General features: G+C 38.1%; 1 protein-coding gene across 13 annotated transcripts in view; it reads right to left on the reverse strand.

Annotated features, from left to right (window-relative positions):
• The window catches only part of DLG1 (discs large MAGUK scaffold protein 1), a 140,182-nt gene that overhangs the window by 65,069 nt on the left and 50,814 nt on the right, over window positions 1-24,299 (reverse strand). For 9 of the 13 annotated variants that reach the window (XM_058812450.1, XM_058812452.1, XM_058812448.1 and 6 more), the window contains exon 4: window positions 23,750-23,914. In XM_058812450.1, the coding sequence (XP_058668433.1) occupies window positions 23,750-23,914 (165 nt within the window). Of the gene's footprint in view, window positions 1-11,065; window positions 11,291-23,749; window positions 23,915-24,299 lie in introns of those variants that run through there. The other 4 variants (XM_058812451.1, XM_058812456.1, XM_058812453.1 and 1 more) reach the window with 1 other exon arrangement.

The following is a 24,299-nucleotide window of genomic DNA, read 5'->3' on the forward strand; positions in this document are numbered from 1 at the left end:
AAGTTCATGAAAACTCATGGATTCAGCATTATGAAACACACAATTCACTTACAGCTCCTGGAATCCCTGTACTGGAATAGGCAGCAATCTCTGAAAGCTCTCAGAGGAAATATCACAGCTCTTGGCCTGGGTTTACACTCCTCCCCAGCCCTCTGCTCTGGCTGCTGCTGGAACCAGGGCACCAGCTTGACAGACATGCCAGCAGTTTTCTTCTGCAGTTTTTCTTTCCCAATAAGCAAAAAAGCAAGTAGAAAATTGTATTTTACAGTACATTCTACTTCATCTGGTTATGGTTTCTGAAGTAAAAGGACAAAAATTGATAAAAATTGAACACTGCAACAAAGGTAAAAATGAGTAAGTGAAGAAATAGGCTGAAACAAGAGAAAAATTAACACTGAAAACTATAAAAGAAGAAAGTGAACTAACAGATAGGCAAAAACAAATTAAGTGGTCATGCTATAAATATATAACTACTTACTTGCTTTGAATTTCAAGAACCAGAAAACAAAATGTATCTTTTTGTTCTGGTTTCTGAGGCTCAAAGCCAAATTAGCAATTGTCAATTAAATTTTTCAAGTCCTTCATTACTTGAATTTAAGTGACAGCAGTAATGTATAGTATAAAAATTAACACCAGACAAAACCCAACCTGCCAGCACTCCTGCCATTTCCCAACTGCACCAGAGCACAAGATGAACCATCTGTGGTTCCAAGATGGGCAGCATTGTATCTTGTATTGTACATAGGAAAAAAACTGTATAGCAAAAAAACACCAAGATTATTTCTAATTCAGAAATGCCTTAGGGCAGCAGCTGGGAATTCACCTGTTACTTGTAGCATTAATCACATTCTCTGAAACTATTAATTTAACCATTAGTCCTTTCCAGATACATTTCAGGATTAATTTCGACACTCTGATCATCTCATGACTGACACATAACTCAGGGGATGAATCTATCAGATTCCATTTCCTTATGAGACTTGGAGATTTCCAGCTCAGGTGATCATGATTGCTGAGTGACACCTAAAAGAGAGAAACTGAGATTCCATTCCCTGCATTTAAGTTGCATTTTTACCAGGCTTCCAAACATCCTCTAGACATTTATTCTGATTCTTTTTTATTTCCTAGTGTAATTTATTCAGAAACATCAAATAGTACAGTGCAGTAGAGAGAGAGAGAGAAATTATTCTGATAGCTCCACACAACCAGTAAAAGTTGCTACCCTGGATGAGAGCAAAGGCCCAACTGGTCAAGAGTCTTACCAGCAGAAAAAACTGACAGATGGGCAAGGAGGAATTAGACATATGCCCAGTAATTTTCCAAGAAAACCATCTCAGAACCTGACAGTCAAGAGCTTCCTGAGCCACTCTCTGTAACAGCTCTGTGCCACCTGCTCTTTGCAAATCCATTTAACTCTGCTTTTAAGTAATTTTCTTTTTGAGCCTTCAAAAATAGCATTTTGTCCACAGTGTTTTGTGTCAGTGCCTTTCACAACTTCCGAAGAAATGTTACTGGACAGATTTAAAATTAGATATCAGTTCCAGAATTTCTAGCTGAGAATCCTCTTAACTTCATTTTCATTTTATGTCTTTAACATATTTCCCCTCATGCTTTTTCTTCTGGCTTATTTTAAGTTATCTATCCTTATAGATAACTAGATTATTCCTCTGGATGCTTTGTTATTCTTTTCCTTTTTACTTATGCTATATCCTTTCTAAGACAAGGAAAACAGAATCCCCCCAAAATTAGAATTATACCCCATGAATATACTCAAATCATGCTCTATGCTATTTGCTAGTACTTCTTTAATAATACCCAACACTTTATTTACCCTTTTCATTACTTCATGGTACCAAAGTGACATTCTCATACAATCATCAGTGATAACTCCAAAGTCTCTTTCTGGAATTGAAATACTTCATTTGTAGCCTATCATATCCCTTTTATCTCATGGCACCATTAATTTTAACAGACTTCGATGCAAGAACCATAGTTTTCAAAGACTTCTGTAATTATAAAAACATTCTGATGACATGTTCCCATGTAGATTTTGATCTATATGGTCTCTGTTTTCAAATATGTTTGGAAGATCTGCAAGTCCTTATTTTTTCATTACAAAAAGAAACTGACTTAAGAATACCTGTTTATCTCTCTACCTGTTAATTATTTTGTAATAATAGAGAATTTCCCGAAGTTCATACAATAAGGAAATCAGACTGCTTGAGTGCAGCCTAACAAAGTACAGCTTTGCTCCTTTTTAAAAGAGAATTATATGTGCCTCTTCAAAATTTTTGTTCTAATAACTAAGACAGTTTAAACAAAAGGGTCACACAGAACATAACAGACAATTCAGACAAATTAAATACAAAATTCATCAGAAATCCTGCATAAATGTCATCTCCTATTGATTATGTGTCCCTCTTAACACATTAATCTAAGTTCTCCCTCTTAACACATTAATCTAAGTTCTATTGGCGCCTGAATCTAATTTTTCATACAGTAAAATGAGTAATAGGAAATATTCTGAGTTCAAAGCTGGGACTGCCCTAGCTAGTTTGCTACTTGGAGACAGGCATCAACTTTGGCATTCCACACTATCTGGGAACATGATTTTAGGTCTGTACTATCACCACCTTCATCAGCAGTATTCCATGGTCACTTTGCATAGCACTTAATTTAGCATCTAACTACAAGTGCTGCTCTGTAACGAGGCTTATGTGCTGCATGTCTAAAAAGCTTTTCTGTACACAGAATTCTGTACACAGAATTTTCCCTGCATTCATCTTTTTAAATTACAGATTTAAATGGGAAATTAAAAGCAGTAGCAAAGAAGTGCAATAAAAGGGGGATTTTAAAAAATATACAAATTGCTTTCAAGCAGTTTACAGCTTTCAAAGAGCACTTTAAAGCTATTATATTAGATGATGGATCAGAGATTGTGATGTATTTTGACATTCTCAAGTAGAAAATTTATTTGTCATTATACTTTTTACATAGGAAATACTAATTTATTACCCTGGTTTTTCAACTACAGCTACTAAGCTTCCAAAATGCTTATTATATTAGTACCAATCTTTAAAATCTTTACAATTAAGTTTCCTATCTGACTTGGAATACAGATGCCTTTTTCTACTAAATAAACAAGCTTCTAGTTTCTGAAATCAATCCCCACATATTTATAGTCTGTGACCATATCATCTCCTGACTTTCCTTCAGATGAACTAAGCAGAGGTTCTTGAGTTTTCATTATAAAGCAGGTGCTCCTGAATATCATCTACAGTTATAGAACACTTTTCTGAACACTCCAATCACTTATCATGATTTCAGACTGATTACCCTACACACTACAGAGAGAATCCAGAGTTCCTTCTCTCTCCAATGGGAAAGCTGACTCCCTGCTCATCTGCTACATCACACTGGGTATTCAGATACAGTTAGTTACCTAAGGAAAACAAGTATTATTTACTTAGTAAAATAAATTTGCTTTGAAGTAGAACTGTACCCCAGCAGCACAAGCAATCTTTACTCCCCTCCCTACTTTGTTATGAAAGGCAAACATCACTACCTGGGAGCAATGGAGCACAGGCTCCTCAACTGACTTCTGCAGGCATCAGTCTTAGAGAAACAATTTTAAATAAGCAAATACACACACTGTGAGGCAGCCCTGATAAAGAGAATAGAAGACCAGAAGTCAGCAGACCCATCCAACACATTCCCATGGTACAGCAGTTTCCAGGAAGTACCACACAAAGCAGTGGGAAGAAAGCGAAGATTCCATCATCAATGAAAACCCTGCATTATACCTGCATCCCATAAAATGTCTGAAGTCCTATTTAGAAGACAGAGCTGCACAGATACTAGTCTCCAATAACAACAATAATATACTAACTTCCATACAGCTAAAAAATTGTTGGCAACTTACAAACCAACCAAAAACTTAAGCTGATTACAAGGACATGAAAAAAATTAATAAGCAATTCTATTTTACCAGTGTTCTGGTATACCTTAAACTATTTTGTCCTGACTTTGTCTTTTTTTTTTTTTTTCCTATGAAAAGTATGCAAAAGGAGATCTGATTTTAAGGAAATAATTGCTTAAATGTATCGTTTCCAAAAAGACTGTTGCAAAGGACAAGAATATACAAAGGAAACACTTTAATAGAGCAACAGACTGAAAATTCATAAATGCCAAGATCAGCTTACAAGAGACAAAATGAGTAATAAGTGTCTGTTATGTGTCTGGAGAACACGTCAGCTCAACTACATCCTAATGTGCAGTTAAACACCAACAAAAAGAGAAGGGCAGCAAATGCACAACAGAAACAAGGCACAGAGCAAGGCTGATGTATTAGACAAGTGAGTTATAGGCAATGAGATGAAATTCAATACTGACAACAAGTCACATGGAACAGCAATAAACGCCACAGAGACACCCTGAGGAATACCAAACAAAAACAAGTCCAGAAGTGCTTTGGTTGGTGGCAAGGGGTTTTTTTTTAAATCATACAAGACAGACAGAAGGGAATCCTTGCACTACTTTTAGAGGATTCTTTTAGTCCTTCTAAATGTGCTCTTTTGATATTGAACCTTGGGTGTGCAGCCACAAAAACCTAGTACATGGAAGGGGGCCTTAGGTCTTTCAAAAGGCAAGTGTCAGAACTGCACCAGTTTGGGCTTCTTTGAGTTTCTTAGGGAATGAACCATCATGTGGTCAGATGGCCAGGCTGGTCAAATGGGGATTAGAACTTTAACAACTTGAGGAGCAGCAGTTTCCAGCAGGTAATGTTGGCAAACCTTAATGAGGTACAAGAAAACTGCTGTGGCTCAGGAGAGTCAGGAAGCATTATTGGTTTGTCTTGGAGTCCAAGCAGTTCCTGGAAAACTCACAAGAGGTGGCCACTTAAGAGGTCTGTTCATGATCCCAAGTAAACAAAAGTATAGTTTAAAAGATATTGCAGCTGAGTATATCAAAGACTAGGCAATATTTTTCTATTTTTTTCATTACAAACTACTTTTAGGGAGAACATTGATGTAATTAATTTTGACCTGTACAGAATTGACTGCTGCTAAAGCTATTTTGGGAAAGACGAGAAAAAGCAGATCCTCAAAAGGATTCAGGGACGCCTCGCTAGGTGGTGTGGTATTAACAAGTTGTCAAGTCTCAGTACTAAATTTGGCCTCTGTATAACATTTTCTGAGCTTCCATGACAGATGGCACAAGGTTATCAGCCTTTGCTGTGGAACAGGAGTGCTCCTATCCATTCTGTAAGGAATGAAATGGAGAAACAGTGCCAAATGATCAGAAGGATTTCTCCTAAATTCCAACTGGAGAAACCTGTAGTGTTCTTGAAATCATCTATAGAACTATGCAATCTTCATTTGAATTAAATTTGGAAAGACATTTCAGTAACAGTTTTAAAGGAAGCATCCACTGGGACCCCTCTGCTACAGAGCCATTACATGATAAGCAAAATGTGAATTATGTGGTTATACCAATAAACAAGAATGAGGCACTTCATTTCAATTGTACATGAGGAGATTGATGCTTTCCTTGCATTGTCATCTTTTGTGGATCTGTCAGAGTAATTCAAAATTGAACTGTCTGGAAATGCTTCACAGTAGGATTATGCTTGAAGTTTAATAATCAGCAGCATGTTGAAATTAGTTTGAATTCTCTCCCAGGGAGAGGAGTGATGGACACATTCTTCACTCAGGCTATCATGCCCATGTTAAAAAAGGAAAAAAATAAGGGACTTCAAGAGCCTAAATGTTTCACTGAAAAATTTTTAAAGTAATTGTTAATTATCAGGAGAAATTCAAATTCTTTCTTTTCTTTGGAAAACAGATAAAAGCAGTGGCCCCAGCAGAGGTTCTAGGAAAAAGAACCAAATCTTTCTCAAAAGATGCTGCATTACTGGTGTGCACATACTGATTTCAATTTCTCTTTTTTAACAAAACAATTTCTCTCCTTGAGTTACTATAAATCTCAGAAATGCTGTGGACACAACATTTGACCAGGACTCTGAGCTGGGTCTAAACTAGAAGTCTTAAATTGCACAACAGGATACCATGTCAGCTCCCAAACATGGATGCAGAGAGCATTCTAAAAGACAAGGTCATGCTCTCTAAAAACATCTAAGAAGCTTCTGTTGCATAGTCTTCAAAGTAAAGGAAATATCCTGCCCATCTTAATCATAATTGAGAGTGCTCTTGATGTTGTGGACCAAAATAGAAGAACAGGAAGAAGATGATTTTCACTTTAGATTCGGTGGTTCTGTCAGACAGTAATTTAGCTAATAATTGTATTAACTGAAACATGTACAGCAGCTTTGGCAGCAAAACAGAAATGTTATACTACAGGAGCCATGCTAGAGCTGTTCGGTAAGCTGACAGCTGGTGAAAGACAGACTGGCCTGTATTTGACTTTCAAAACACTTTGTCAATCAATACAAGCCTCAACTGTGAGGACAACTATCACAATATAAAATAAATTAGGAAAGTTATATAACAGCCTTAAAGAGTCCTACCTTTTTCACAGGCTTCCATGCACTGGGCTTCATACAGCAAGACCTTGTAAGTCCACCTGAGTTATTAGCTGAAGACAATGGATTAAGAGGGGATCCAGTGTCTGCCTTGCCTGAAGATTCAGACTCTCGAGCACAGTGCAGGCAGAAAGCCCCAGTAGTAGCACCACCAGAACTCCAAAGGCAAAAAATTCGGTGTCTCTTTCTTTGTTTACCAGATTTCTGACTCATTCTGGAAAAAGTAACTTTCTTGAGATACAATGCAACAGAAATATTAAGAAGTTATGTTACCAACTCTGAGTGAGACAGAGCCGTGAGAGACCAGGAAAGAGAAGGGGAAGGTGAACCCCTCTGGCAGGAAGCAGCGCCTGCAGGTAGCTGGAGCACGGCTCGGTTCTTATCACCACTCCCTCAGCTCTTATCAGCACTGCCTGCTGCAGGTGATTAGCTGAGGTAAACGTGCACATGCCAGCACTGCAGGCACACACAGGGCTTGGGGGGACACACAGAGCCCCAGCACTGCACAGGCCTGACCTCAGCACAGGGGACCACTGCCCACTGCAGGGAACAGCAGGATGCTGACAAAGGCTACACGGCTTTACATGGGTCATGCCAGATATTCCTAACATTTACTGATACTATTGTGATTTTAAAATTGCCTATCTCTCAAATGTCAAGAAAATTTCAGTCTTGAGAAGTTTTCATCTCTACTGTACACGGAAAATGTTTACAAAATGAACCAAAGGTTCCAGAGAAAGTCCTTTGATGCTTTGGTTAAACCACCAAGAACTTCCTGCTTTTTGGCCTATTGACTGGAACAATTAATGCATTCCTCTTGCAGAATAAATTCATACTGCTTTTATCACTGCTACAATGCCATCTTACAGAAAATGCAACCAGTGGCAGAACTAATTTGCAAAATAAACTCATGCTTTTACAGTCGTGTGATTTTACATAGCTTAAAATCAAGAATAGGAAGGAAACTTGGCAAGATTAAACTCACGCTTCAGTTTCAGAAGGTGCATTGTTATAGAGAAAAGCACCCAAACCACAAACTATTTAAAGCTGCTTTCTCCTGCATTCATCACAATCTTAGCAGCAACAATATATAAATACTTCAATATATAACAAAATACAGGAAGGATAATAAATATTGCCCTAAGAAATCAGTTTTTCAAGACATATAGTAAACGAGGGATTAGGGTAGAGACCTGACTTTTTTTAAAATCATTATCTTCTTAACTGCCTAACAACACCTCTATGTTGTTTGTGATTAAACATAGCGTTTTGTACATGCTAGAACTATGTCCATAATACTCCAACTCTGAGAGCAATAGTCTAGGACTAATCACACAGTAAAACTCTTATCAAGAACTTAAAAGGAAGATACACTAAGTCAAGAAATTACTGGGTTCAAGCAACTCACAAAAGCAGTTGATAAGCTCTGAAATTTAAAATTAAGGTTTTGCAATGGCTAAGTGGATTTAGGATGATTTTTTTGTCCTGATCCTTTTCATATTTCCTAAAATATGTCCTAGAAAATAGAAGTAAAATCAGCACAGGATATTCAAGGAGCTAAACAATTTTTCAGTATCACATGCTGCAAGTGTATGCTCAGTTACATGCTAAGAAAAGCATCAGTGATTGCTGTTAGAACCAGTTTAATGACATGTGGAATTCAGACAAATCATTCTGCATTTGCAGCACACCATGAGCCAAATACCAACAGTTAAAATGCTTTCTGAGACATGAGAGCTGGATTGACTGACAAGAATAGGGGCTTCTCAGAGTTCTGGAAGAACTTCAGAGAAAAGCAGTGATCTTGATACAGGTATCATCCTTGATGCCCTGGGCATATCTCTTGCTAGGACAGCACTTTAAATTACTCAGTATTTGTCATTTGCATACTGGTGTATTTACTAAGCTCATGGCGCAGTTATTCACCCTTGTGACAGTACAATGCTTGGTTTTACTGTTACCTTCCATTTTACACCACAGTTTTGGCTTTTATGTAAGAAATTTAAAAATTTGCTGACAAAAATTGATATATCAGCTCCTAATGAAATTCCTTACTTCTTCTATTTCAGTTACTAACACATCATCACAGGGAATGAGCAGGAAGAAACAATAAAGGCCTTGAATTCCTGAGCATGTTAAATCTGCCTCCAGGACTCATAAAGAAGTCTGGTGAGGTTAGCTGGGCACCATGCACTTGGGCATGTGTGCACTCTTTTGGGCATAAACCAAGGGATAACTACAGCAAAAAGCAGTGCTATCACATCCATCACCTTCAGCCTTGCTTCTTTAGGATACAAAAATCCAAAGTCCTTTTACCACCTTGCTGGGGCAGGGTGACCCAAGCAGGTCCCAGAGGAGGACAGGTGTGTCCCATCTCTGGAGTCATTTCCCTTTCACTGGAGATGGAGGGAACTAAGCTAGTATGACCAATTAATGCCATCCGAGAAAGCCAAGGAAATGAAGGGACAGCTGAAACTGGGGGCTTGGTAGCAGATGCACAGGGGAAGCAGGAGACAGCTACTTTAAAAACCACCAAATGATTTTGTACCTGTTGAAAATCATGATGTCACAACAATAAGACTTGATAAAGCCCACGATCACACAAAGAATTTCTACAGGCCAGGCTAGAGAAGCACTTCACATCTAATTCTTATTTGGACTCTGCAAATGTGACTACATTCAAATGATGGGGATATATCTCAAATGAATGAATAAAAGGTAACAAAATGTTCAGAATGCTACAACACAGAACACAAACTGAAGAGAACTGAAAAACAAAACTGCTCCACAGTGAACAATCTCCAAGTGCCTTTTTCTCTTCTGAGGCTAGAACAGCTGCAATGGGTGGATAAGGTGCAAGCACAGTACAGCATCCTTCCAGAGGAAGTGGCTTCAACAAGCTCTTATGTTTTTAGTGCATAACTTCTGAATATGCTCATTAAGGTTTTTTTAACAACCACTTCAAAATATTTTATGCTTTTTCCCCTCCTTCTGGCTATGAACATGTATAAGCCGTTATTTTTAATGAAGAACTGTCAAAGCTATGAAAATATCTGACAGGCTTTCCCAGAGGTAAGGATCTTTTCCATAGCAGAAAAACAGAACAAACACTGTGATATTCCCAGAATCATGGCTTTGGATTGAAGGGATCTCAGGAACTTTACCTGGTCCAACCCTCACTCAAAGCAGAGGGTATTCCATATTTTATTTATGAGCAGCTTTGAGGCCTGACTAGCCAGTCCAATTGCAAGCTTCACACATTCCAATATTATTTCTTCAAGCTTTACACAAATGAGAGCAACTATAATTTTTATTCAGAAGGTTAATACTATATATTTTTACTTTTAAAAAACCCAGCATTTAAAAGCTATTATGTCTACCTAATGCATCACTTGGAGTTGTATAATGACCCATTAGAGAAACTACAGGATCCAACTTCCACATCATGTACAAGATGCAACAAGAAAGTCAAAATTCCCCTCTAAGCTTTCCTATTAATTGTTTACTCCAAATTCATAGGCAAAAAAACAGGTAATAATAAGCAGACTTCAGAGGAAGTGCCATCTTTGAACTACTAACAGAAATTATCCTAATAAAATTGCAGTGTCTGAGGATAGCAAATTTTTCCTTCTTTTTTAAGTTTTTGTAGTATTTCAGGTTAAATCATTCAAGATATCTTGATTAATGATGAATTTCACTTGACAGCAGCAAAACAAACCTATTCTCCCATGTTTAAATAATTCTGACATTTCAACATTGTTCCATAAGTCTTAGTCATATTTTCCCAAGAGATACTAATTTTCTAATGCCAGTAAGTTTAAACTTTTCTCGGTGTCAATCTTAAGAAGTTATTCAAAAGCTACACAATTAAAATTTAGCTTGCTTGCTTCTACCTGACTTTGAAGGATGATTAACACAAACATCACATAGAGCAGATGGACAGCGAAGTTGAAAAATGTCATGTTTCTCTTACAGACTGCACTATTGAATGTACACCCTGTATGTAAGGGAGACATTCCTTCATCTGTGTATTATTAGCAGCCAAAAAAAACCTAGAAAGCTGCTACAGAATTGAATTTGTTGTGTTACCTAGAGTTAAGGTTTTAAATTATTTTAAAATTTCTTAACCGTTAAATACGTAGTCTGTTTGATTTGACATCTTACTAGAGCTATGGAATTGATATTTCTTAACTACATTATTGCCCTCCAGAGCCAAGCAGCAGAATGCAAACTACGTTTTCAATATTTCACTGTTTCATTAGGATATCTCATATTTAAAATTGCTGGAGGCTCATCACTTGCAAAATAAACAAAAATCAGACCTCATTTAGTGTTTTCATTTTCATGCTTTAATGCTAGAAATTATACAGAGCTCTTTAAAATATGAAAATGAAAGCAGACAGAAAACGCCATCCATAAATAAGAGATTATATGAAATCATGCATATATAAATAATTGCTCTTTCTGACTAGCAAGCAACCAGAAAACATGCAGACACGATCACTCGAACATGTGGCACATTACCTGGGAGGAGCTGGCAGCGACAGAAATGCAGTCAATGAAGCCATGTCTGCGAGTGAAAAATGCCACAATCTGCTGCCAGCGGGAAGGCTCAGCCCGCAGCTCCTCTGAGGAGCCTTTCTTTGCCCACTGCTTCTGCTTGGGGCCTACCGAGCTGTGGCTGGAGCCAGCGCTGCCTCGACTGGCGCGAGAATAGAGCAGCGTGTTATTTCCGAAAATGTAATTCATCTCTGCAGCTCTGCAGGTGGTTGCCAGGCAGTCTTAATTCCCTACCAGCTGCTGAGTGGTGAATTAGCAAGAAAAAAAAAAAAAATGCAGATAGAATTACAGCAGCATCGTTTACAAAGCAGGAAAACAAAATTCTTGCTAGCTGATTGCTTGCTTGCTTTTCCTCCACGGATTTCTACCTCTTACATTCCTCTATACCTGTGATTACGATGATGAGTATAATCTTGAGCGATTAAAAAAAAAAAAAAAAGGCAGCAAGCAAAGGTTTTCCTTATTTTTCCTTTTCGGAACGCACAGGATGAAAGCCTTGCTTTCTCTTCCTAGCTGCCAACAGATATTTAAGGGAAACTGGGTAGCAGGTACAGTACAACGTTACAAATTCACAGCTATGAGGATGGTGGTGGATGATAACAGCTACTGGGTGGAGAAAGCACAGATCAAAAATAACCAAGTTTCAATCACTGCCTGTAGAAATATCCAATAGCATCTTTTCACTTCCTTGCCTGCATAAATTATGAACCTGAAGCAAACAAAACAGGGAATATAGAGCAGAGATGCACTTTTTACTGATTCTGTCTTTATGAAAACATTCCACAGAGCAAAATTACTTTAACCCCATGTTCAAAACAAATATTTAAGAAACAACTATTTGCCAATTTCTTCTTGTTTTTCCCTGTTCTTTTGTGCATAAAACTATAGAGAGAGTGAATCATAGTGCCAGAAAACAATCATTTTGTGTTGTAGATCAGAGGATTCCTAGTGAAGTTGTTCTACTGTGGTTTCGGGTTTGTTTAATCCTCAAGAAAATCAGAGATTAAGATTAAACAGAGTCCACACTCTGTTCTTATTCTGTGAATAATGTGTAACATTCATAACACCTTAGCCCAAATTTCTGTGCCTGCTGTAAGCATATTATGAAAACAATAAATATATATATTTCTGACTCAACATTCCTTCTCAAAAGCACAAGAATAATTCAAACCCAAAAAATTCTTATTATTCACTAATGACTTTTCAGTAAGATTATTTTGATCTCCCATGTACATGACAAGTATTACTGTTAGAGGTTTTCTCTGCTTTCATCATAGCAAAAAAGTATTCAGAATAATTAGCTAAAAGATTATATGGAACTCAAGTTATCTTACAGAACTCACCATTCAAATTTTTGTAGCAAACTATTTAAAAAAATCCTCCAGCTCACATCAGAGAGATTATTTTGGAAATCAGTTAAATGTGAAGCTTTCAGTAGCAGCTCATCTCTGGAAAGTTATCCAAACAATTTGTGGTATATTTCTACAGTCATGATCACAGCACCAGGGCAAACATTTTTAACAGGAAGAGAAGTCTTCATATGACAAACAAAGGCAGAAAAATCCTTACAACACAGCCACAACTTACAGCCACATTATTCTAAAAATTCACTGCTCCATGATGTGCATTTTAGTGGAGTTACTAAATTCCTTCACGTACTTCTTGGGATGCAACATAATCTGCTGTTTAACAAATTCTTACTGACAGCTATCCTATCCTGAGTTACAGTTTTTTTTCCTGCAGGCCTCCATTGCAAGCAGAAATAAGAAGTACATTAATTGAAATGTGTCGTAGCAAGATCAATGCACCATTTACTTCTAGTCACTAGTACAGCTCAATAACACAGCACAGGCCAATATTCTGAGCACACCTTTCAGACAGACTTTATTAATATTTATAAAATACAATGGCTTATCACTGTAAGTCATATAAAATTGGATCTGACTTGTGCAGTGTCCTTAAAGCTATGAGCACAAGGTAGATAATGGAGGTTGAGAAATGCCTGAGCTACAGTAGATAGGACTTTTCAAATGGACAAGCTTCTCATAATGGGAATTTTTTCACAGGAAGACTGCAGCACTTCCTGAGCTCTACCTTTTTCCAGACACAAAAAACATACCTAGCCTGAAAAATGCTATGAATTTATTACCAGAGAAATTGATTAATCCCTGGCTATGACTGAAGGTGTTTGGAATAAGGTACAAATGATATGCTCTGAGTATCAAGTCCTTTTATAAAGAGTAAGGTGAAAATATTTTCTATCTTTTTCTACATATGGCCTTGAATGTCAACACTGCTATACAGTTTATTAGATAGCCTAGAGAACAAAAATTTGTCCAACATTCAAAAGAACTTCTTCAAGAATTCATTTTTCTCTCTGTTTGTCCCCACAGGCTCCAAACAAAGTCACATAGAACAATATTGTGCAAAAATCTGGAAGTAAACACCACAATATATGGACAAGAAATGTAACAAGCAGCTATTTTTTTTACTGTTATATCAACCTGTCTGAAGATAAAAGAGGTCTGCTGTGTTTTAAGGCAGTTTATTTCAAGGCTGATTCCCACACAGCCAACAATCCAATACGGCATCAATTACAAAGTGATTTTAGAAATCAGCACTTCAGGAAAGCATCACATGGACAAAAAGCTTCCTGAAAGTGAAGCAATGATGATTTAATTTCAATTGAGAGAGAAATCCAGAAAAGTTCTTAAGGAAGAGGTTATGCAATCTTGCTGGTGATGCAAGGCAGCAATCTGTGTCACCTACACTCCATATGGATGCAATGATATCGAGCAAGATCTGCTGACGCCTAAGCAGATACAGTTGCAGTTATTTGCAGAAGGAGCTGGTACTGTGGTGATGAGAAAAACCCTGATTTTTATGTGCTACAAAGCAACCTGAAGATAAAGGCAAAGCACAGCTCTACAGATGGCACAAAACCAGGATAGCACAAAGGAGTCCAGATTAGAAGAATGGTCACTTGTAGAGTTGAAAAAACAGTGGGAGGTTGTAAAAACAAGGGTTCATTCCAGTCGAAGAGCATTTCAACAGAGGTCAAACCTATAAGTAGAAACTGGAAAAAGTTCTATTTGCACAGAAGAGGCAATATCCAAAGAAAGGAAAATCATCAACACAGATGTCACAGCTGGAATTGCATCTGTGAATGATTGCCTCCAGAGTCAAAAGGCAGAATAGGGAGGCTCATCAGGAAACTGCAGGAAGTCCTAAAAGGACTTCCATCCTAAAGGACTTCCTAAAAGGATTTCCAAAAGGACCCATTTTTCATATTCTGGATATTGAACTGATGGGACTAAAATTAAAAACAAAGCAAACAAAAAACACCACACACTAAAACAAAACAAAAAAACACTATTTACTGTTAGGCAAGAATTAAGAATTTGCAGATTTGAAAAGGTTCCTGCCCCAAAACAAAATAGCACATAATTAAAGATTTCTACATCAGTACTCATATCTCTACAGGTTAAGAAATTTACTGCAAAATTTGTCTGCATTTGTAGAGGCTGCAGAGTAATGTTATTTGTGTTGTTGCAAGATACAGTAATCACAGTGGTTACTAAATGTAAAATTCGACATCAAATACTTGGACTAGAATTCCTCTGACTTTATATCCAAGCAAATTGGTATTATGAGCTTTCTGAGACAAGTCAAAACATGACATAATGCTGTATTTTAATCTCTCAGATAAAGGTTCCCTGAGCATAACTGTACAAGCAGAATGCATACCTAAAATTAAAAAGGCACAGCAACAAAAATTGTTTGTGAACAGAAAGAGCAGTTATATCTCAATTACCCTTTCTAAACAAAAGCCAACAGTCCCCCTGAAGCATTTGAAAAGTGTCTTATATTAGTTTTACTACCATATGGTTAAACAGAGCATTGGCTAAAATAAGCACAGACCCTAAAGCAAGAAAACCTGATTGTCTTAACAGAGAAAATTCAAGGGTCACCTAAAACAATGGCAGGGACTTATTTCCAATATCAGTTAGGTTTTGACCAAAAACAGAGGCAAAGAAAATGTTCAGAACTTGGATATTCAAACATAAGGCTACGCAACTTAAGCTCTTCAGGCATGGGAACAAAACCAATATTGAAAATTTACAAACAAACTCATGTTTCTTTCTTAGAGTTTTCAGAATTCTAGATTTAACAAACTTTTACTGGCATGAATCTAAGTCTCATAAAAAAGTAAATGCAATATTCTAAACCAAAGCCCAGGAGTTCAGGACACAAATCCTGTGGAGAAAAAAAAAAAAAAGTTAACCCCTTTTGCTAAGAGATGCCATAAAGTCTATCTTAATTTTTAGTTCAGATAGGACTGAAGGATAGTTCTTGACCAAATGGCATTTACATAATCAATAAAAAGTACATATCTTATTGCTGAAACCAACTTATAAGTAAACATCCCAGCATAATAATTCTATAATGAGCTATTTTAGTATAAATATTTAATATAAAAGATCATTACCTTATTACTCACAATACACCTCAGACAACCTACCAATCTGGGCAGATTAAACTGCCTGGTCTTCCGCACCCTGCTCATGAACCTCCTGCCCATCTTTTTGGCACGCCAGACTGACAAAAACATCTTGTGTTTAATGCAAGTCTCCTTAGGTTTGCTTCAGTCATCAAAATGAACCCAACTGCACCGAGAGCCCAGGAAAATCTCGGGTGAAAACAGTGCAACCTCTTTCTAGGACGACTTGATGTTGATTACTGTATTGGAGGTTGTTCTAATGTTTGGATTAATCCACAGTCCATCTGTTACAGTTTTTCTTTCTTGTCTCTGTTGACAAGAATTTATTGAGCAAATCCTTACAGAGAACCAGGCAGATTTGGTCAACTGCTTCTTCCTGTAAAACACCAACTGACACCTTTGCATGTATTTCCACATTCTTCAATTACAGGAGTTTAAAATCAGTAACCTATCAAGAACTTGAGTAATGCATTTTAATTAAAGACTGCGCAATAGCTCCTCTCAAGTGTGACCACCGGAGTATGATACTCGTCTAAAAATAAGTATGCCTGAGAGTATCTTCAAGTTTTTCTTTATGATTCCCAGCATTCCATGTATGTTCCTAACACCAGAAGCACTGACTTTCTGCTGAAGATGGCAAAGCTTTACAAAGTTCTCAATTTAGAAAAAAGTAACAGATTGCAACCTTTTCACAATCATAGCCCAACTTGCAAATTACATGTCAACTGATCTTTGATTTCTAAATGGAAACAGTGTCTCCATCATCAGGTTAACCTCCCCTACCTGCTCAGACTGGAGCAGGACAAGAAAATCTATTGGGGTAAAGATGAAGTTAAAATTACTTTGACTGTTGGCTAACCCTGAACCCACATGGTTCAAATCATAAAGACCATTGGCCTTCCTGAGAACAGAAAAACTACCAATTAGCAGAGAAGGCTGCTTTAACAGCAGCTCCACATGCTCTAAAAGACTTCTGGGGAAGCACTTGAGAAAACAGAAGTGATTGGAGAGAAGATACACTAGGAGATAAAGAGAAGGGAACCTATCAATATTATCAGCACAAGATTTGGGTGCATGTGGAAAGGAGATTGTTAGCATTGAAGGAAGGATGTGTAAATATGCATATTTATATAACAGCTATTTCCATACAGCTTCATGGGAAGGAGTTAAATAAAGGTGCTTGTTTGCAGTTGAAGAAACAAGCAATGTATGCTGTGATGCCTTGGACAGTATAGCTAGGAACCAAAAGACTACCAGCAGTTGAAAGATTATTTCAAAGTCAGAGGCTGACTGTAGATCACTGTGTTTACAGGCTATAAAACAACTATTACCTGCTAATTTATAGTTCTGAATACAAATTTTCATTTCTGAAATAACCATTCCCTAGTCATGTTCATCATTTTAGAGACTCAGCATTACTGACTGTAGTTTCGTTGGTATCTCCTGAGTCAACTCTTTACCAAATGGAGGGGTCAAACTAGTTCATTCTTCATTCCACAGCAGCTGCCCTCTATCTCTGACCATTCTTGTTGTTCTTCTTTGAGTACCTAAATTTGCCTTCTTAATCAAGATAATGAATGGTGGCGATTTCTGGAGTGATAAGATAATGCAGTTTTATTCCCATTTGCTTCACTGATTATTCCTTGTATTCCATTTGCCTTTTTGACTGTAAATTGAGTACTGAGATGATTATTCCATTAATCTGTTATAACTCTGAGCTCTTATTCCTCTTAGATGATGCAATGAGAACACAGGTCCTTTCGAGATCCTTCTGGTAACCTCCATCCATGATTAGCAATCTTTGTCCTTTCCCTTTACTTTCATTCTGTTGTTGGTTTGGTTTTGGTGGAGAATTTTTGTTTGCTTTAGTTTTTTTAACAACTAAATCCCAGAATAATTTTTTTCTTATTTCATGACAGCTTAAGTTTCTCCATAATCTTTTTTTGAGTGCATCCATTGTGTACATCTAAGGAAACCTAGAAACCTACATCAATAAGATGATCTTTAAGCCCATGCTTTAAGGGATTTGTGCAGCAGAAATTGTCTTTGCAATGTATTCATTGCTTTCTCATCTCTCATTTCACCACATGCTCATTGATTCTGCTCTTCAGAACACTTTCACCATGTTGTGGCAGTACAGAAATGAGAGCAAGTTCCAATTTCTCCTCTCCTTCCTGGAAGCTATTTTAAGAACAAGCACCACCTTGCCATATCTCATTGCTGTGATACCACAGTCAGGGTAAGTGGGCTATTACACAGCACTGCAGCACTAATAGATAAGCAGTTTCAAATCAGGGTTAATTTAAAACCATTAAGCTTAAATACCATTAGGTCCTGGAAATACTTTTCCAAAGATGACTAAACATGCGAAAAAAGCAGGCATACACCGAGTGGGCACAGGATATTTATTTCACAGATAGTGCATGCAGTCACCAGAACTGCTGTGCTAGGATTACCAAACCTGTCTTGGCAAAGGTTTGGGTAGTGCTGACACACTGCTAAGACTTTTTTTCAAACTGTGTGTCCACTTGACAAAGCTCAGGATATGGGGCACAAAACCACAAGCTGCTGCTTCTAAGCAAGAGCAGAGGAAAGGCTGAAGGACATACTTGTCACCCTACAGGCACTCAGACTAGGTCAGATAAAACACCCAACTAACCTACTGCCTCTCTCAGCAGTGAACTGTGAAGGTGTAGAGTGATCCTTCCCTGCTCAATACACCACCACAGGCTCCAACAGAGGCTCACAGAGCCAAAGAAAGAATAAAAGCAGTAAGACAGATTTTACCAACAAAAGACTACTTGCACTCTAATGCAAACTGAGTCTGAGTATTTTCTCCCAGATCTGACACTGCAAGGGGTAAGCAGAGATAAAGCACAGGGGCACTGGCACTGGGCACAGCTACTGCCTCAAGGGTATTCCCTGGGCAAAAAGACTCCTTTAGTTAGAATTTGGGGGTAAAACTTCAATCTTTTATTCAATGGGAAACAGCATTTCACCTCAGTTTGAAGCATTTCATTGTTCAGAGACAGGAAAACAGTAACTCATTTGCATTTAATGTCATAATATTATGAAGTCATAGTTTTATTCACTGACATAAGTTTATGTAACCACAAAAGAGTCCTCCAAGTGCTTTAAATGGATAAACAACATTAATACACATGTTCCCTTTGGTAAAGGGAAGTGGGATTTTTACTGCATCACCTGAAGCACAAGTGCTGTAGCAGAACACAACAGCCCCAGCCAGACTGACAGGTCTGTGCAGGAGGAGAAGAGGCAGCCAGCAATGGGAAGGGCAATCCCCGCACTGCCCATCCCCAGCAATCCTGGGAACGTGTGAGGACAGGGAAGTGGCCAACTGAGCTGCATGAAATACAGACAGGAGTCTATGATTATGGAACTACAAGTTAAAGAGTTCCCCCACCAACCCAAACCTACTTCTCACAATTCCTAGAGTGTTCTGCTACTCCACTGATGATTGCACAAAGCTGTTATAGAGATCCCAAATATTCAACCAGTAGAATGTCTTTAGCTCCTTACAGATGCACAATTCAGTCAGTAATTAAAATATTCGTGTGTAGCATGAATAAGTAATTTTAGGCCTCTCACTAGACTAAAGCCAGTACAATGTTCCAACTAAAACATTTCTGTTCAGCTGTCCCTATCTGTGACACATGAAAGGAACAAACCAGGTGCAGGCATTTTCCCCATACCCTTGGAAGATTGGTGCTATGGCAAAAATCTCCAGAGATAGATCATTGAAAAAGATTTGATTAAAGGAACAAGAACAGCAGAAATGTTTCTCAACCAGTAAGTCTAGCTTCCTGTTACCATATGCAGCCACATGATAATATCATTTATCAACTTATCAACTACTTTGTAAAGTTTTTAAGAACTTGCACAAATTGCAAATGGGAATTATAGATATAATGGAAATGCATCAAATATTGCAATATTAAGAATTTATTTCAGAGCTAGATAAAGATTTATCATGCTAGTCATGGTATTTTTTCCAGTACAAGATGTATTTAGTAGCTTACAAATTATTACTTGTTTCTTTTAGAGCTTCTGCATTAACAGTGAAAGATTAGCCCAAAATACCAACACACAAAACACAAACATATTACAGAAGTATATGGAAGCCCCAGTCAGGCTCTACACTTAAATACTGAATTACCATACTACATCATATATATGAGATAAATAATCTGTCATGTCCAGATTGCTCTAAATAAAGATTACTGAGTTTTTTTGTCTTATTGCACCATGACCCACTATTTTGTAGCCCTGTAATAACCTGTTATTCAAAGCGTTTTCCTTGATAGAAAACCTCAGCTTCCGCTCCACAGTTTAAAGGCTTGCTTGGTCCCATACCCGGTCTGTGACAGCTCTCAGAGGATGGGAGCTGTTCAGCATCATTGTATTTGAACTCCAAGCCGGTCCCTCGGCGGGGCCGGTCGCTCCCCGCGGTACGGCGCGGAACGCGGCTGCCGGCGGGCACAGCCGGGGCAGCAGCGCCTCCTCGCGGCCGCTGTGCAGAGCGCAGCATCCGGAACCGGCACCGCCCGCGGCGATCTGGGAACCCCTCGCTGAGCAAATGCCGGTACCAGCTGCCGACCCACCCGAACGGATCCTTCAAAAGCTTTGGGACAGAATATTTGGGAAGGATTTAATTCATGATTCTCTACCATTAAATACTTTTTTCAAAGCTTTTTTACAGCATCAGCGTTCCATTTCACACAGTACTAGAGAACACAGGACGCACAATCTCCCGGGCCAAGTTCATTTTTGTTACTTGACACACAGGAAGTAAACGTTTCTTCTGAAACTGACAAAGCTCCATCTAAAAAAACAAAACCTGTAAGCCTCACTTAAACTTTAAATCAGTACAGCTTGTCTCTCTTATTTTATGCTTGTTGCAAACATACAATATTTTAATCCAGTCTGAATCTGAGGTAGCCCATTCCCCTGTCAAGAAGATAAATCACCTTCATTGACTATAATACTTAATATCTGATAAATAGCAATCACATACTCATATAAAAATTTGGGATACATATTTGTATTTTTGGTCATTCAAAACTACTCTTTGAAATAGCATCCACCTGTTCAAGCAAGTTATAAAAGCTGTTTTAAGTCCTAGGGTATTTGAAAGCTTCTCTCAAGAACAAAATTCTGTTCTTCTTCTGTTCTTTTGTATACTTGCTCCATACTCAAGAGAGCTTGCTATAACAGAAGGTATTCCTCAAAATCCAATTCTACTGGCCTCTGCAACATTGTTTATAAAGCAACATAATAAATAAATCATAATCATCAAACCACTGATTTCTTCAAACTACTACCTGTATTTGAAATTTTAAGTGCATTTAACATTTATATTTAAAACAGAAAACAAACTCCTCTTATTATTTTATTCATGTCATAAACACAACATTCTCTATTATGTTCAGTTTCCTTAATCAATGAACTATTCAAGAAAGCTGATTGAGCCCTTGTACATCAGCCAAGACCTGGTCCATGCACAGTGCACCAAGCCAACCCAACCTACCAAATAAATCACACAAAGCACTCTTAAATCAGAGCTGTTGTTGCTAAATTGATCTTCAGCACAAGCTGTGCTAAAACTATGAACACCTGGCAGATCATCAGACCAAAAGGAGAGCAGACCAGCTATGCTAATAATACAACAGCAACCTTGGGTTTTTTCTTCAGGAGAGAAGCAAGTCAGCAGTCAATTAGCATCAGCATTCAAAATTATACAAAATGCTGGTAAAAAAACTGAAACCTGGAACACCCACCCCATCAGTTTTCAGATGAACAAAGCTTTGAAAAATTTCAATTTACCATACATTGCTTTGAAATTAACAGAGAAGAGTTACCTGAAAACAATCAGATATATCCTAAAAATGGTAATACAAACTGAGTGGTAATACTTCCCTTATGAACATTCTTCCCTACTGAGTGATGATTTCCCAGCATTTACCAATGTGAGACACATAATAGTAATCATCCTCAGAGACCTAAGACACAGTATTTTGGAAAGGTCTCACCATACCTTGTAACTTAACTCTGCCTAATTCTATTTCAAAAATAGTTTTCTTTCTTCCAGTTTTAGAGTTCCCCTCTTTGCCTTTTTGGTCCCCTTATGCTTTCTAAAAGGCAAGACTAACTACTCTATGAATTAGGAAAGCTTCTGAATAAACAGAGTTGACCTTAAGTCCCCAGAGAAAGAGGACTTTTATTTATTTCTAATGGTTGCACTTAAAAGGTGTTTCATTGCTTTCTGAACATCAATAAATTCAGGGAATTAGACACGTGAAAGTGTGTTACTGTGTATCTAACTCCATAAGCAAGAAAAATTTGAAGTTCTAGCCATTCCTAAAAATGAAAGCTTTGTCACATGAGTATTCTCAGAAGGCTCTTCAGAGGGCAATACAGCCCACTTCTAAAAGGTTATTCATTAAGGCTTCAAGAATTCAGCTTGCCTAGCTGAAGACTATGGAAAAATACTGAGAGTTCATTGTGGAGATATAAGTAAAAATCACTGGCTCAATACCATCATGTACATTTAAAACCGTTAGAAAGGCTGGAAAACAATTATTAAATGCACTCACACACTACAGTTGGCTCTTCTACAGAATCCTTACAAGTAAATGATAAAGATTCAACTAAGTTTTTCTTCATAATTGAAAAAATGGAAATATAAGGTTAAAACATTTTTTCTTAAAATATCATAGAATGGTTGGGTTGAAGGGTCCCTAAAGATCATCTAGATCAAACTCCCTGCCACAGGCTCAAAGACCCGGCACTAGACCAGGTTGCTCAAAGCCCCATCCAACCTGGCCTTGAATACTTCCAGGGATGGGGCAGCCACCCCTTCTCTGGGCAGCCTGTGCCAGGGCCTCATCACTCACAGGAAAGAATTTCTTATAATACCTAATCTAAATCCACCCTCTTTCAGTTTGAAGCCATTCCCCATCTTGTCCTACTACTACATGACCTTGCCAAAATTCCCTCTCCAGCTTTTCTGCAGCTGCTTTATGGGGCTCTAAGGTCTCCATAGGAGACCTTCTGCTCTCCAGGATGAGCAGCCCCAACTCTCTCAGCCTGTCTTCACAGGAGAGGTGCTCCAGCATTGTGATCATTTTTGTGCCCTCCTCTGGGCCTGCTCCAACAGGTTCATGTCCTTCTTTTGTCAGGGACCCATCCCAGAGCTGGATGCAGCACTGAGGGTGGGGTCTTAGCAGAGCAGAGCAGAGGGGCAGAATCCCCTCTGTCCCTCCTTCCCTTGCTGCCCACTCTGTTTTGGATGCAGCCCAGGGCATGTTTGGCTTTCCAGGCTATGAGTGCACATTGGTGGGTGATGTCCAGCCTCTCATCCAGCAGCACCCCCAAGTCCTTCTCTCCAGGGCTGCTCTCATGTAACAGTGTTTGTTCTTTGCAGCTGCAAAGGACAGTACAGCACAGAGACAATTCATGCCAAAAGTACCAAGCTGTAAGCCTACCACAACATAAGCCCATCACTCTCATCACTCTAAAGCACAAACGTTACCCAGTATCAAACAATTTCTCCACCTTTCCCTCAAAACCAGCCACAAAGACTCAGAGATATTATAGAAAACAGCATTTAGTCTGACACACAAAAAAACCTGTGCTATTCAGAACACGATTGAGCTATGTCTATATACTAACACTAAATGAAACTGCCTGTTGTTACCCACTCCCAAACCTCACACTCAGTTTGCTGTCTAAATCTTTAAATCTGTCTTCACGTTACTGAAGCAATCTTGCAAAATAATGGTGCTGCATGCTGAAAAACTCCAGAGATATATAAGGCACCTGGCTTATGACATATTGCACACAGATCCTCAATTAAAATATTTACTAGAAACAAAGTCAGAATTGACTCCACGGGTTTCTGACTGAAAATCCAAAATGAAACTGACAGCCCAAACTTCAGTGCCCCTCAAAGCTACATCCAAAATCTTAAGTTACCTTTAGTTGTTTTCTGGGCATTTTACTACCATGCATTTAATTGAGCAGCTCCATAAAAAACAGAAAGAGGTGTTTTATGTGCATTTTTTTGTCCCACAAAATTAAATACCTGAGGAGTATTCCAAAACAGTTGACTATTTAAAAATGCCTACCTTTACTGGTGAAATATGAGAATGGGAAACAAATCCATGGACATTCTCAATCTGGGACAGATTCTTCTCTGATACATGAACCAGCTCTGGACCTGTCACCTCATTGGCAATGTGGGGAGAGCTGTGCTCCTGTGGGGGTGTGTCTTCATCCTGATAGCGGTATTTCTGAAAAAAAAAAAATATAGGAAAAGATCAGGCCACCATAGAAATGAGAAAAGAATCCAGAAAACCTAAGTCAGACAGAAATAGTTGTTTTTCTGACCTTGCTGACTTCAAAGCAATAAAATCTATAAATAAAAATTTTAATTAGCATTTTTATTTTAAAACTAGTCCTATCCAAAAATGTTCCAGCCCTTTTAGTCCCACCTGGGATTATTATAAAGCTACCTAAACCCCAGCAGGGTTTACTGTGTCCATAAGAAACATCCCAACATTTTCTAAGCACATTCACTTTCACACATTACTATACTCCCAAGTACATAAATAGTTATTAATAGTTTATAGGGAAAGCATGTCATATTATTAAAGGTACAGAAAAACTTTCTAAACA

The sequence above is a fragment of the Ammospiza caudacuta genome, chromosome 11, assembly GCF_027887145.1.
Source record: "Ammospiza caudacuta isolate bAmmCau1 chromosome 11, bAmmCau1.pri, whole genome shotgun sequence".
Classification (NCBI taxonomy): Eukaryota; Metazoa; Chordata; class Aves; order Passeriformes; family Passerellidae; genus Ammospiza; species Ammospiza caudacuta.